The following is a 14415-nucleotide window of genomic DNA, read 5'->3' as shown; positions in this document are numbered from 1 at the left end:
CATTGGCGAGCAACTGCCGGTCTTCGACCAAGGAAGAACAACTTGCAATTAAGGGTTGAATAGCCAATCACCGCCAAGTAAAAATACAAACATTTCTCATATATATAAAGATCGGACGACTGCCATTAGATTCTAGGAGTTCTTCCAGAGACTCAAGCTTCTTTCAACAATTGTACATACTCCACAACGCTAAGATGATGCTCAAAGCCAATGCGGGTGTGGTTTCAACCACCCTATTGTTCCTTGCGTCCGTGACGGATGTCATCGCCCAGACATGCGACCTCCCGTCTACCTATCACTGGACATCGACTGGCGCGCTGGCCACCCCCAAATCCGGATGGGCTTCGCTCAAGGACTTCACCACCGTCACTTACAACGGTCAGCACCTCGTATACGCGTCGACTCACGACCAAGGCTCAACCTGGGGCTCGATGAACTTTGGTCTGTTTTCTGACTGGTCTCAAATGGGCTCTGCATCTCAAAACACAATGACCCAGTCTGCCGTCGCGCCCACCATCTTCTACTTCCGGCCCAAGAATGTCTGGGTCCTCGCCTACCAATGGGGTCCAACTCAGTTCTCTTACAAGACCTCGAGCGACCCCTCCATCGCGAATGGGTGGTCCGCGGCGCAGCCCATGTTCTCCGGAACCATCTCCGACTCCAGCACCGGTCCCATCGACCAGACGCTCATTGGCGACAGCACGAACATGTACCTGTTCTTCGCCGGCGACAATGGCAAGATCTACCGCTCAAGCATGCCAATTGGAAACTTCCCGGGCAACTTTGGCACCGCCTCGACGGTTGTCATGAGCGACACGACTAACAACCTATTCGAGGCTGTCCAAGTGTACACCGTCAAGGGCAAGCAGCAGTACCTCATGATTGTCGAGGCTATCGGTGCCAATGGCCGCTATTTCCGCTCCTTCACGGCCACCAGTCTCGGCGGAGCATGGACGGCCCAGGCCGCAACTGAGAGCAACCCCTTTGCTGGCAAGGCCAACAGCGGTGCTACTTGGACCAACGATATCAGCCACGGTGACTTGGTTCGCAGCGATCCAGATCAGACCATGACTATCGATCCGTGCAACCTTCAACTGCTCTACCAGGGACGGTCCCCTAGTTCAAGCGGCGACTACGGCCTGCTGCCCTACCGCCCGGCAGTTCTCACGCTGCAGCGATAGAACTCCTCCGCCGGGCCTCAACCTACTGGACACCTGTGGCACTAAACTTAACACTAGGAACTGTTCTTGATATTCTTGAGTCCTCCCATAGCTCAGTGGTGGGCCAGACTGCCAACCGGGAAAAACCTGTACGGAGTCAGTCCAGGAGAGTGTCTGCGCAACGAGGGGCTTCCCTTTCACATGTAAATATTGATCAAACATATAGCACATCTAGGCTAGGAGGTCTTCACTGATCGCCTACCGTTGAACGTAAGATATTATTACCAAGCTTTCATGATTTTGCCTCAAATCTACTTAGATCCTAAGTTCAGCTTCAGTCATTGGTTCTTCTGTATGAAGGCCTGCGATGACCTTGCTACTTCATACAAACACACAATAAACTGGAACTTATATGCCGCACGACAATAAAATTCGTGATAGTGATATCGAGGCAAGACGGACAGTCGGTCACACTCATCGTACTTTCTGCATACCACCGGATGAGATATGCATCAAGTAAGCAGGTCGAACAGCCTTGGCAAACCTGTTGGTTACATGTGCCTATATGCAGTGCAGTTCCTCGTCTTTGGCGAACCACGGCGCCTTACCAGGGGCATCTCCTTACACCTACCCCGCACTCGAGATGAGAGACGTCAGAATTGTCGCATGGAAAAAGGGCTTGCTAACGCCTCGTTGATTGCTTAACTCATACAGGCTACAGCCGCCCCGTCAAGGTTTCCCAACGTCCTTCAGTCAGCTCACTAGAGAGGCAAAATCGGTAACATGCGGCTATTACATACTACTACATTTAAATTGCGAGAGTTCTCCGGCACAGAAACACCTCCGTACGGCATTCTGTCCCATACTTGGGGGCGCAATGAGTTCACATTCCGAGATTTCCAACGAGCTGGTTACCGCGGTGGGATCACAAAAATCGATGGCATGTGTCGTGTCGCTCGAGACCAAAGGCTTTCTTGGGTCTGGATAGACACTTGCTGCATAGACAAGAGCAGTAGCACGGAGCTATCCGAGGCCATCAATTCTATGTTTGCATGGTACAGACAGGCTGCAACATGCTTTGTGTACCTTGAAGATGTTCCCGGGGGTTATAAGTTTAATTCCCAAAGACAAGGTCTTTGCCAACAGTCGCTGGTTTAGCCGCGGTTGGACCTTGCAGGAATTATTGGCAGCGACCACGGTATTCTTTTACGACCGGTCCTGGAACTTCGTGGAGTGGATTGAAAAGTCCGGTGAGACTGACGGTAGGACTCGTCCATCGAATATGGTACTTGGGAAAAGGAAGATAAGCCAAGTCGATAACGAGAGCTTCGACATGAATTCCAACATGGATAATTTCGCCTCGGCTCTCGGCAGTAAAACGAACATAAACTTCATTGCGTTAACCAGGAAATTCGAAGATGTGCATCAGTCTTTCTCAGTGGCGGAGAAAATGAGTTGGGCATCGAGAAGAGAGACAACCCGTTTAGAGGATAAGGCCTACTCCCTCATGGGGCTGTTCGATGTCAATATGCCGCTGCTATACGGAGAAGGTGAAAAGGCTTTCTTTAGGCTCCAGGAAGAAATCATCAAGAAGACCGATGACGAGTCGATATTCTCTTGGGGCTATGGAGAACCTGCTCGGTTTGAAGGAGGGTTGTTCGCCAAATCTCCGGCCGACTTCCTGGGGTGCCGGAATGTCACAATGGTCGAGACCGCGGGCAACACCCCGCACTACTATCTAACGAACAAAGGTCTGCATATTCAGACACGATTCTCAGATACACAACGGAGGATGGGAACTTTCATCTACGCCATGCTACACTGCACGGACAGATAGTCAACTTCGGGGAAGAATTGCATAGCTATTCCCCTCTACTATGTGGGCAACCTCATCATCCGCCCACCTGGTGCCGTACCTCTGTTGATTGACGAAGCCGACCTCGGCACAAAAGCTATCTATCTTTACATCCACGTCTCCGGAAGTTTCGACAGCTTCAAAACGGACTTCCCGATGCCGGGACATATGTTAAGACGGGTGGAAAAGTCTACAACTGTTCAATTCACGAGCGCCCCAGGCAATGTTAAGCTTGCTGAGATGTACCCACCCAGCTGGTATCCGCTGTGTACCACATCAAAGTCACTGATAGTAGTACAAGACTTGGCGTCACCAACGACATCCGCCACTGTCTGGATGAGATTTTGGGACCTATCCTCTGGCCTCGATTTCGCCTTACGACTAGATTTAGAGTGGGAGTTGGTACCTTCCCAGAGATCAGATCAGCTTGGGCTGGCACTGGTGTCCGTACGCCTACTTGTAAAACTGATACCGCAGGACATGTATCTATTCGACGAGGTCTTTCATAATGGGCTATCAGTGTCGGAGTGGGAAGAGAAGATATCCTGGGGCGATGGTGAGCTGGGTGCCTCCTGGGCCCAGGACGTATTCGATTCCAACATTCGATTAACCTTGCCTCCTTCAAAGGGGGATGCGCTTCTGACAAAGAAATCTCTCTCAGCTGAGGAAGCACGAAGAAAAGTAAGAATAGAGGAAAGATTTCATTTAGTGCAGGCGGCGAGGGGGTTGAAGAGGTGAACATACCTCGACTTGTAACCCAGGAAGTGGATATTAGATTTAGTTATACCCGGGCAGTGTAGGAATCATGGATGAATAGGACATAAGGTGAATGGCTGAACTCGTAAAGTCCGCTGTATTACAAGATCAATGCTGTGTCATTATACTCTGGTAGCTACATGCGAGGGAGCACCGTTATCTGATTTCACGAATGCAAGCCCCGCACACAAGCGCGCAGCGACTGTTCAAGTCATTTCCTACCCGTCAGCCGTGATCAAACCAACAGACTCGCATAGGATGTTACTGATTACAAAGTATTCGTTCCATGGCTGACGTATTACGGCAGATCACCTCGCGCCTTTGTCGCAGCCGCGAAACCTGAAGGTGATGTGGTCTCACGACCGGCATCTCCCCACCTGAGTCCGGTGAAAAGGCGCCAAAAATAGGGGTCTCGGACACGCACGAAAGGGTGCGGGGGCCGCTAGTTCGACGTCCGGGCCTCCGTACCTGGGGCCCGGGCGTCTGGCGGCAGTCCGGTTGCCAGGAACGAACATGAGATGGGCCTTGATCCCTTGACATCGGACAGTTCATTGCGGCCTGTCTGTTCCTCTTTTGATAAACTATAAACTTCATCGATATCCTTTTCTAAAGTGCATTCAACTTGCCTTTTTATCCCTCGTTTGACATCCCAGCTAATTCCCTGTATTTACTTCTACATAATACCTTTCAGACACAATGGCGAGCCCTGCTGGAAACATTTCCTTTGAGGGTAGGTCATGAAAACCATGCACAATGGCGGGATAAATACTGACCGGTTCGTTCAGACTACCTCGGCCTCTCTGGCTGCATCTTCGAGTGGGCCGACAGCTACGACTCCAAGGACTGGGACCGTCTCAGGAAATGCATTGCCCCTGAGCTTCGCGTAAGTCATTCGTCACACGGTGATGCTGTTCCCTGCTTTCAAATCAGGCCTTTGTACTGACCGAATTCAGATTGACTACCGCTCCTTCCTCGACAAGATCTGGGAGGCCATGCCCGCGGAGGAGTTCATCGCCATGATCTCGGACAAGTCCGTCCTCGGCAACCCCCTCCTCAAGACCCAGCACTTCATCGGCGGCACCCGCTGGGAGAAGGTCTCCGAGACCGAGGTCATCGGACACCACCAGCTCCGCGTACCCCACCAGAAGTACACCGACGCCTCCCGCAAGGAGGTTGCCGTCAAGGGCCACGCTCACAGCTACAACAAGCACTGGTACAAGAAGGTCGATGGCGTCTGGAAGTTCGCTGGTCTCGCTCCCGAGATCCGCTGGTCAGAGTACGACTTTGAGGCTGTCTTCGCTGATGGACGTGATTCCTTCGGTGCTGAGGAGACTACCGACAAGAAGAACAATGTCTCTGTTGTCGAGAAGGAGCTCAAGGTTGCCGCTGCTGTTTAAATAATGTCAATGTAATGAGGGAATACCTCCGGTCATGGGAATGGCGAATCGGGATATGTAACTTACTATGGGTAATTGGATTCATAAGTTGAGGCTTTGAATGGAATATGGGTACATGAGATACAGTCCAAAAGCCACGTGCAACATGAAAAGTTTGCATCACTCATCAAAATGTCAATTCATGAGTAGAACCTCTGAAACTGTCGTCGAAATGGGCTACAACCCAGTCGGGTGGTCCGTCATTCGATGACAGAGCAACATTTCAGACAGGGCGTACTAAAACTGCAACTTTCTAAGCGAGCTGTCAGAGTGAATTTGTAACATTGGCACCATATTGGTGGGTACTTTCTGCACGAAGTTTTTGGTTCCGAATTTCACTTCAACTGCGGCCAGATCAAGGTATGGGTAAGCTATTAACACACCGTCCCATCGACGATATAGAACATAATAGGTAGCGGTAGTACTAAACAGAGGATTCACGTCGGATTGGCTATTAAACTTACGACATTTGACATGAAGGTCTTGAGGATACATATTCCCCCGCGATTGAATGTACGTCATCTGTGGAACATCGTTGAATCATGTATGTAATCAAATTCAGGCTTTTTTGATCATTCAATACTCGAAATTCGCGCTTGATACAAACTTTCACTGTGGCTTGGTATTGGTCTTACCTGGATTAGGTGAAAGCAACCTGCTGCCCTTTCGCGCAAGGTTATCGTACCTTACCTACCTTAACCTGAGAAAAGGGACGAATTGTAAAATTAGACAAGTGCTCAGCGACACCGTGGAGCAATAGCGGTACAGAAACTTTCAATCGACTGAAAGACAATTTCATAGGGTGGTACGTATCCGTGTACATGACGGAGCTTCCCGGCCTTCAAGCTAGGTAACACGGCCTACAGTCGACATGGCTTTCATCAGAGGCTTTAGCAGCGCTCCATTCCCAATATAAACCGCTTTGAACAGGATATATGTAAGAACTATATGTAGTATCACTCATAAGACATCATGAGATTCTAGAAGCCACTGAGGTGATCAGCCGTGACTCCAAGGCTCAACGGGGAAGTCGTGATAGCTTCGCAATTTTGGATCGGATTGCTGACAAAGACTACATCACGTGGAAACAATGGGGCGAGCTTGATGATGACATAAGATGGGGCTTTGGAGGGGCACAGCTCGGCAGTGCACGGAGCAGCAGGGGCCCGAGCCATCGACGGGAACTTGGAGAGCTCCGACGGAGTCTGGCGAGTTGTCGCTTTCGCAATGATTTTCTTGTCGACGGCAGCTTGAACAGCCTCATCTTGCGACAGGAAGCGGGACTGGCCAATGTTTCTCCGATACTCTCTTTCTAGAACTCGTGGATAGAACAAAGTCGTGGCTCAGTTAGAATACCTTGAACCTCAGTTAGACAACAGCTCCGACAAACCCTCAAACCGTACCTTCGAACCACCATCATGGACTACGTCGACAAGCGACTCCAGGAGGAAGCAGTGAAGCTGCATGTGGACCAAGGGTAAGTCAACGAACTCACTCTGCTATAGACATCAGCTAACCCAATCACCCTTCAGCAACGCCTTCTTCACCCCCCTCAACATCCTCTTCCTCCTCGTGAATCTCTACACAATCTACGTTCTCCTCCGCCCGACCACGCCTCCGGTCCTTCCGAAAGAGCCGCCCGCGACTGTCTTCCGCGTCTTCAACCCGCGAACCCTCCTCCCCTACACCGGGGAGAACGATACACCCATCTACCTCGCCGTTCGCGGCCGCGTCTTTGATGTCTCACACGGTCGCAACTTCTACGGCCCCGGCGGTCCCTATTCCAACTTCGCCGGCCGGGATGCTTCGCGCGGCCTGGCACTCGGCAGCTTCGACGAGGATATGTTGACGGAGGACCTGGACGGCCCGTTGGATCCGCTTGAAGGGCTGGGACCGGACGAGATTGAGGCGCTTCAGGGATGGGAAGAGAACTTCGACAGCAAGTATCTTGTTGTCGGCAGGCTTACTGCCGTCGGTGATGAGGAGAAATAGACTCCATACTGGTAAAGTTGGTAGAACTGATAACGTTGTGTTTCCCAGCAGGGCTTCAATAAACTTAAACATTGAAAGAGAGCTGTCCCCGACGAGGTTTCGCAAAATTCTGATAATCCCGGTGTCACTCGACTCGAGATTGACAACCAGGAGGTATCCAAGCCACTTCCCTTTGTTCCACACACTGTACAGTGTTCGGGAACAGGTCCAGTACCTCTTCAATTCTCGAAGGCCGCACAGGAACCTGGACGCGTTCGATATGGCATTGTGACATCGCGGACTTGATGACCAGTCAAGCGCCCACGGCTCTTCCCAGTGCCTCGAACGAAATTGACAGCCGGCCCGAAGAATTAGATTCCACAGCATGCATTGTTGCGCTCCCCATTGTTAAGACACAATGACATGACGCAAGGGAGCTGCGTGGGGAGGCAGCCGCCAAAAGAGGGCCGCTTTCAGGTTAGTCAGATTATAGCGTCACCACCAGGAGCCAGCGAAGAAAAATTGTGAGTGAGATGAAATGATGCTGACGGCCTGACAGTGGTGGCTGGACCCCTCCCTTCCCCCTGTCTCTTCCGTACCAGTTCCCTTTCTCTCCCCCCTCGAGGCTTGCGGTGAAGCTCCAGCGCAGGCAGCGATATTCAGGAGATTAGATTCGCGTGGCTTGACGGTTATTTTCAGGCCGTTGTTGCAGCCTCCGAATGACCGTGCCACGACTCCATGAGTGATCCTTCGCTCTGGGCACACTGTTGTTGCCCGCGGTCACCACCTTGCGTATGGTCAACTTACTGCCTCCGGTTCCAGCGGCATCCGGGTTGCTGGGGAAGCTGAGCCACAGGGGTTGGGGCATAGGATGAGATGAAGTACCCGAAGATGTGCTTATGTCAATTCTCTGTTGATGGTCTTGGACAGGTTGCTCTGGAATGTCGATTGACCAGGCTGCTGAGACAAGCCGTCTCGACCTGAAAGCGTTCAATATTCTTCACTTTCCTCAGCAAGAGTACGACGATGCGCCTTCTTCACAGGCGACCAAGATGCCACAACAGAACGCCATTTCATTCTTCTTCTTGTCTTGTTCCCATATATCACTCTTGACAATGAAACCAGAGGAACACAGCAGAACTGGGTGTGTGGCTGACGGTCATCCAGCCAGCCCAGACGACTGGGGCTTATGAGCCTCTAAAATTAGCCCCGGTTCGTCGAATCCGGCAAGGGTCACAGATCCTCCGACGCTATGCTCCAGTCTGCTTCGTTGTCCCGTCCCGATTCCATGTCTTCGATCTCACCCACGTTCCTCATAGAGAAGCATCTTTCAAAGTTTGCTCAGGTTTCCCTGCGGAACGTCCAGAAGCAAACACAGCCCCTGGACAAGATTACTTCGTGCCTCGACCAGTATCTTGTCACCTTATGCATCTGGTTCTCAATGTGTGTCTATGAATGGTTACATGTACCTGCGCTGATGCTCAGCCTTCAGCCCTACATATAGGCAAAACGAGAAACGAACCAAACATCAACGAGCAATGGCAAAGAAAGAAGGGAAACAAGCTTCTCCCCCCTAGTCACATCATCTGCACTGCATAGCTACATTCCCACCCTCCGTCATTCTCTACGCGCTCTCCCCGTGCCCATTGTCTCCATGTGAGAGGTATCCAAGCCTCAGCCTCCAATCCGTCAATCCGTCCGTTGTTGCGCTAGCGAGTCCAGCCATTCCTTTGCTCTAGCTTGGCTCCATCTAGATTCATAATCGTTGTTCCGGACGGTGTTCTTTAAAACCCTCCGTCACGCCTCCTTCATCATTCCTTCTACTAAGTACTCGGTATCTCTGCGAATTTGTTTCCCCCACTTCCGCCGAACTAAACCAGCACCCCTTGACCTGGCCATCACCATCTCTGGCGAGCAGACCCGAATGCGTGGATACACAACAGAAACTCTTTCAGACGACAGAACCAACAGCACTGAGATACCGCCTCAACCTGAATCGGAACCCAATTGAGCGAAATTCGAGTTAAACTTTCATCGACGCCGCTCAAGTGCATGACGCGCATTGTCGATCCCTAGCTCTACAGTAGTCACCACCCAAAAGCGATCTATCTTCCGGCCCCCAAAACCCCTGGTTTTCGACCATCACCATCATCAACTCGAGATTAAAGCACAGAGAGAGATACTCTCCACAACTCTTCACAATGGCATCGGCGCGGAGGACCACAACGACAAGGAGCTTGCTGAGCATTCTCCTCCTCGCAGCACCAGCTCTCGCAAAATACCAAAACAACTTTGACCTATACCCAGCAGCCGCCCAACCATGCCTCTACGCCTCCTCAGACGCAAGTAAATGCGACGGCGACACAGTCGCAACGATGAACAAGTGCCTCTGCAGCGACGACAAGGGCAAATTCGTCACAAACGCAGCGACATGTCTAGGAAAGGAAGCAAAGGATACCCTCCGCACAGTCTACCAGTCCATGAGCACCGCCTGCTCAGACTCCAAGACGCCGATATCCATGACCGAAGACCAATTCCTCAACCTCGGCGCGACAGGCGCGACAGCATCGCTATCAGTTACTTTATCCACATCAAAGACAGCCACGCCCACTACCATGATGACGACCACCACCGGCGGAGCAACCATCACCCTCACATCAACACCTACACCCACGACATCGACTCCAGCACAGGAAGATAAAGGCCTAAGCACGACCGCCAAAATCGGCGTCGGCGTCGGCGCCGGCGCAGGGGCCATCGCCCTTGTCTGCCTCGCCGCCTTCATCTGGCGCATCAAGCGAAGCCGCGACGCACACGACGAGTCCCACCGCCCGATGCTCGGCGGCGGCATCGGTGCCACGGGCCACAATAACCCACAACACGGGCCCTTTACCGAATACAGCCCACCCGCAAGCGTCGCCGGCGCCGGGACGGGTGGATACGCCGCATACACCGGCGCGCAAGAATACAAGAACGAGAATAAGCAGCAGCAATCCGGCTGGAGGCCCGTTTCCGAGATCACGGCTACGAGTCCCGGTGGACAGACGTGGGCGACGAATTCCCCGCAGCCGCCGTATGCGCATCTTCAACCGCAGCAGGGGGCAAACTTGGGTGCTTGGGGCCACCACCCGCAAGCTGCGTACGTTGCTCCGCCGCAGGAACCTGCTCAGCAGGAGGGCGTGTTTGAGTTGGCTTCGATACCTGTTGCTGCCCAGCCTCCTTCACAAGTGCCGCAACCGCCGCCTGGTGCGGTTGAGATGCCGGCGACGGAGGTGCAGCCACAACCTGCGCGGTACCAGTATCCTTCACAGAGGCAGTGAGAGCATAGGGGTGACCAAAAATGGGCTTAAAGGGGTGTTTGGGGGATGTATAAACTACTATGATACCTTGGGAAGCATTTACACTCACGGGGAGTCGGTGTTCTGGTTCTAGGTAGGGACTTATAGATGGGGGAAAAGAGACGGAAAAGCCATGAAATATAATAGCACTTTTGAGCCACCTGAACCTTCGTCATACCCCACGATTGAATGCATCTTGAAAGCGATATCAAGTTCTTCATGGTCACTTTATCTATGTGACACATGCGAGACCTAATTATGCAACCTTGATCATAGGTAACTGATACTCATTGTATTGGTTTTGAATTGGCACGCTGAGGATTACTACTTGCAGACCTTGTCTACATGCTATCGGCTATGTAAGCTACCGCTACTCAGCGAATAAGTTGAGATACTCGCATGACTGGAGTCATTACTGGACTGAGCTGAACTCATATCCCCGCTGTAGGAAGGCCTCCATGACTACTGCTTCGAGCCACCACCGCCCGAACCTCCACCAGACGAGCCGCCGGAGCCAGACGAGCCGCCACCAGAGCCGCCACTCGACTTGTAGGTCGGGTGATTGGGGTAGTTTCTTTGCGCAGCAGCCGCAGCCTTCTGAACGAACTTCTTCTATTCATTTTGTCAGCTCTGAAATACTTCAATGTTGTCTTTGATGTATGGGAAAGATGCCCTTCCCGGCTTCTCTTACATCCTTGTTCCCCGCCTTAATACGGGCCGCAGCCTCAGGGGTCATCTTTTCCTTGACCATTGTGATTGTTTTGAGGATAGGTCTGTCTTTTGTTGCAGAGTATGTTGGATATGTTGATGTCGATTGGAGGTCGATTGTATTTGTAGAGTTGTTGCGTGCTTTAAGTGATGATGATAATGATGTTGTTGATGATGATGATGATGATGAAATGGATGTGACTGTGGTCAAATACTTTCCATTTTATATCCTTTTAGATCAAATAGATTGGAGGTAGAAGATACACGTATCAGTGAATTGATTGAGGTGCTCTGAATCTGGCTGCGGACTATCTCTCCCGTGATTCACTGGATGATAACGCAACATTTTGCGACTTATCCACTGGCTTCTCATGATGCAGGCATTGACTTCACATAAAGTCCAAGTGGATTCCTGACTTTGGTGTTAGCGTTGAATGAGTGAGCTTCTACGCAGGTGGTATTCACATGATAATTCGGCTTTGAGTACAGGCATGTCGTGTTGGTGATAAGGGCCATCCCCGAAATGAGTACATATCCATAGATGAATCCTCCCAGCCTGTCCCTGCTTGTAGATACTCCTGAATGTTCTCACAGGATCCAGATATGTCTTGAAATATGACAGTTACGGCGGGCCAGAGAGGGTACATCTGGTTAAACACAGAACCTTTTCTCATCGCCACTCCCGACTCGAGTCGTCCATGGGCGAATGCCCATCTTGACACGACGATCCTTGTGGCTACGTCTTGGCACTCTCACCAGAGGTGTTCTCGGCATTTCCACGAGTCTGTATGCCCCGCAATTGACTGCACCTTGGAAGCAATTCTGAAGTCTTCATAATCACTTGATCCATCTTTCCTATGTGGCACACACAAGTTCTCACGGTGCAATTTTATCATAATTAGGCAATACTCATTGTGTTGATTTTGAGTTGACCTGCGGGGGAACTACGTCTGGTAGAGCTTGTCGAGATACTATGGGCTACGTGACTCCTGCCTACTTAGCAGATAAGTTGAGATACTGGCATGACTGGAGTCATTACTGAGCTCAGTCCATATTCCAACCGTAGCAAGGCTCCCATGGCTAATTCTTCGAACCGCCGCCGCCGCCGCCCGAGCTACCACCAGAACCTCCACCAGACTGTCCGCCAGAGCTGGAAGAGCCACCACCAGAGCCGGCCGAGTTGCTTCCAGTCGACATGCCCAATTCTTCCCAGAGAGGATCATTGGGGAAGTGCATCTGAGCTGCTGTGATAGCTCTTTGGGTTCTCTCGTCCTAGTATGCCTATTAGTTCCTGGTGTGCATGAATTCAATGTTTTATGATGGGAGAGTTGGGTGACTCTTACATTCCTACCCCAATGGTGAATGAAGCGACGCACAGCCTCTGGTGTCATCTTCTCCTTTTTCTTCGAGTTCATTAGTTATGCTGTACCTGCTGGTGTTTCAATCCCTTCGAATTCTTCAACTTCCTTACATGTTTCCCCATTGTGAAGGTTTATCAGCTTGGATATCTCCTTATGCTCGAAGACCGTGTCTGTTCTGCTTAGCAGGTGATTCGTATGTGTATGGTTGTTAGGCTGTGATGGCGAAGTGGTATCTGGCAAGCTTACAAAATGATGGCTAGTGATTAGCTTTTTATGCCTCCCATCCTCACACGTCATGCTCAAGCTGGATATCGAGCGAACCCAATTGCGTCAGACATTGAGAACTTGAATCACGCAGCCTGGCATTTTCCCCAGAAGTTTGCGCGTGGCGGCAAATGCGATCCATTGAATTGAGGTCTGTTCAAGAGGAACAAAGGCACATGCCTTCGGAGGCAATATGATGCGATCCAGGTGCAGCGATGAATTCTAACCCATAATATCTAGCCGATCTTACCAAAGTGAATAGGTCCCTGTTCAATTCTTTCTCTGCCGCATTCAAGATTTTGCTTGCTCAAAGTGCCTGAATAGCTGCTCTCAATCGCTTTCCTCTCTCAAAGAATGGGCTGGCTATACCGCCAGACGCAGACATTCACGACGCGGAGAAACATTTGCCAACGTTTCACTCCGGAAGTAGCTCTTCCATAGGTTTGTACTCTAGGACTCCTTGTTCAACGTCTGATCGCAGCATGTATTCGGCATCTGGAGAGTCTTGTGACCTTCAGGGACTTCGCACATGCACAGCCAAGCTTGGTGGCTTGCAGATTGCGGGCGCAGCAGGTGCTTGGGGGCGGTCAAGTAGGTGTAATTAAACCCATGATGAAGCGTCTATCATTCCTTGTTCTCTTTCGTTGTTCACACTCGCTTGGGGGAGTCATGCTACAGCACTGGGTGGCAGCTTGTCACTGAAGACCGCAGTTCATTAAATGGCAGTTCGGCAAACACATGATGTGTACGAGGGGCGTGAACATATATTCGTTGTCCAAAACATCTTGACACCCCATCTGGTGACTACTTTAGCCGTAGGTACATCTCACAGCGAAGGAATCAGGAGGCAGATCTCGACTCAATCCCGATATATGTTGGGAGCTCAGCCCTCGTGAAGCCGCGTAAGAGTGATATCCATGTTGGGAACCTAAGTTGATGGCTTAACACTTTCTAAAGCAGGGCTCCCAGGGAGGCAGAGCGTTCACAGAGAATCTACGCGCGCTAGGCACGGTAGAGAAAGTCGTGACAAAACCCCGTCCCCAGCTTGGATCCACAACTCAGGTCTGGCCCGTAATAATATCTGTTAAACACCAGGCAGAATACCTCTGGCCTGCTGCAAATAAAGTCCATCGGGATATGATTGAATAACATGGTACTAAGAATACTAATCATCTACCGTTTACTAGAGACTGGAAGCATTCCTTGTATAAAATACCACCTGCTTGCAGGATTGCCCCATGACTTCCTCATCTGTCACGAGTCATCAAACCGGCTATTGGCTAAGCCAGATGGGTATCACCTCTACCACGCAAGCTACTGCCAGGACTAGTCTGCTTGTCAAAGGTGTATGTTCAGGCTTCTTTGGCTGCTTTGCTGCCTGACCTACGATCCAAAGCCTTGATGATTTTATGAGTAGTCCATTTCATATTACCAGTCTCATTGATCTCAGAAACTCGTTCCCATGCATCCCGTTAGTTCGATAGGATGGCAACAGGACTAGGACGGCACGAACATTTGTCAACATATTTGGTTTGATCTCCCAGGATTCATTCGTAGCTTAGTCCA

General features: G+C 50.9%; 5 protein-coding genes across 5 annotated transcripts; all 5 read left to right on the top strand.

Annotated features, from left to right (window-relative positions):
* Nucleotides 1-197: 197 nt before the first annotated feature.
* On the top strand, nt 198-1181 carry HER10_EVM0000624 (alpha-L-arabinofuranosidase axhA-2; the record flags this gene model as incomplete). Its single annotated transcript, XM_035470397.1, has 2 exons — nt 198-884; nt 963-1181. The coding sequence occupies 2 exons, from the start codon at nt 198-200 to the stop codon at nt 1179-1181; spliced, it is 906 nt and encodes a 301-aa protein (XP_035334589.1).
* Nucleotides 1182-1943: 762 nt separating this feature from the next.
* Nucleotides 1944-2997, top strand: HER10_EVM0000173 (uncharacterized protein; the record flags this gene model as incomplete). Its single annotated transcript, XM_035469967.1, has 2 exons — nt 1944-2255; nt 2293-2997. The coding sequence occupies 2 exons, from the start codon at nt 1944-1946 to the stop codon at nt 2995-2997; spliced, it is 1017 nt and encodes a 338-aa protein (XP_035334553.1).
* Nucleotides 2998-4354: 1357 nt separating this feature from the next.
* Nucleotides 4355-5263, top strand: HER10_EVM0000299 (scytalone dehydratase). The gene is made up of 3 exons (XM_035470087.1): nt 4355-4501; nt 4557-4654; nt 4725-5263. The coding sequence occupies exons 1-3, from the start codon at nt 4468-4470 to the stop codon at nt 5166-5168; spliced, it is 576 nt and encodes a 191-aa protein (XP_035334566.1). The 5' UTR covers nt 4355-4467; the 3' UTR covers nt 5169-5263.
* Nucleotides 5264-6377: 1114 nt separating this feature from the next.
* Nucleotides 6378-7528, top strand: HER10_EVM0011647 (membrane-associated progesterone receptor component 1). The gene is made up of 2 exons (XM_035481073.1): nt 6378-6684; nt 6740-7528. Exons 1-2 carry the CDS (start codon nt 6626-6628, stop codon nt 7197-7199), a joined length of 519 nt encoding a protein of 172 aa, XP_035335389.1. The 5' UTR covers nt 6378-6625; the 3' UTR covers nt 7200-7528.
* A 1490-nt stretch (nt 7529-9018) lies between these two features.
* HER10_EVM0004375 (uncharacterized protein) lies at nt 9019-10542 on the top strand. The gene has a single exon (XM_035474023.1). The coding sequence runs from the start codon at nt 9380-9382 to the stop codon at nt 10496-10498; it is 1119 nt and encodes a 372-aa protein (XP_035334866.1). The 5' UTR covers nt 9019-9379; the 3' UTR covers nt 10499-10542.
* Nucleotides 10543-14415: the final 3873 nt, after the last annotated feature.

The sequence above is a fragment of the Colletotrichum scovillei genome (assembly GCF_011075155.1).
Source record: "Colletotrichum scovillei strain TJNH1 chromosome Unknown Contig00004, whole genome shotgun sequence".
Classification (NCBI taxonomy): Eukaryota; Fungi; Ascomycota; class Sordariomycetes; order Glomerellales; family Glomerellaceae; genus Colletotrichum; species Colletotrichum scovillei.
The sequence above is the reverse complement of the archived record's forward strand: the minus strand, read 5'-3'. Positions and strand labels throughout refer to the sequence as shown.

What these genes read in the sequence shown, in the direction of transcription:
- HER10_EVM0000299 (XM_035470087.1), top strand. Translation starts at nt 4,468, where the DNA reads ATGGCGAGCCCTGCTGGAAACATTTCCTTTGAGG. An exon ending in TGGAAACATTTCCTTTGAGG is followed by an intron (nt 4,502 to 4,556) that starts GTAGGTCATGAA and finishes CGGTTCGTTCAG; the next exon opens with ACTACCTCGGCCTCTCTGGC. An exon ending in GCATTGCCCCTGAGCTTCGC is followed by an intron (nt 4,655 to 4,724) that starts GTAAGTCATTCG and finishes GACCGAATTCAG; the next exon opens with ATTGACTACCGCTCCTTCCT.
- HER10_EVM0011647 (XM_035481073.1), top strand. Translation starts at nt 6,626, where the DNA reads ATGGACTACGTCGACAAGCGACTCCAGGAGGAAGCAGTGAAGCTGCAT. An exon ending in AAGCTGCATGTGGACCAAGG is followed by an intron (nt 6,685 to 6,739) that starts GTAAGTCAACGA and finishes ATCACCCTTCAG; the next exon opens with CAACGCCTTCTTCACCCCCC.
- HER10_EVM0004375 (XM_035474023.1), top strand. Translation starts at nt 9,380, where the DNA reads ATGGCATCGGCGCGGAGGACCACAACGACAAGGAGCTTGCTGAGCATT.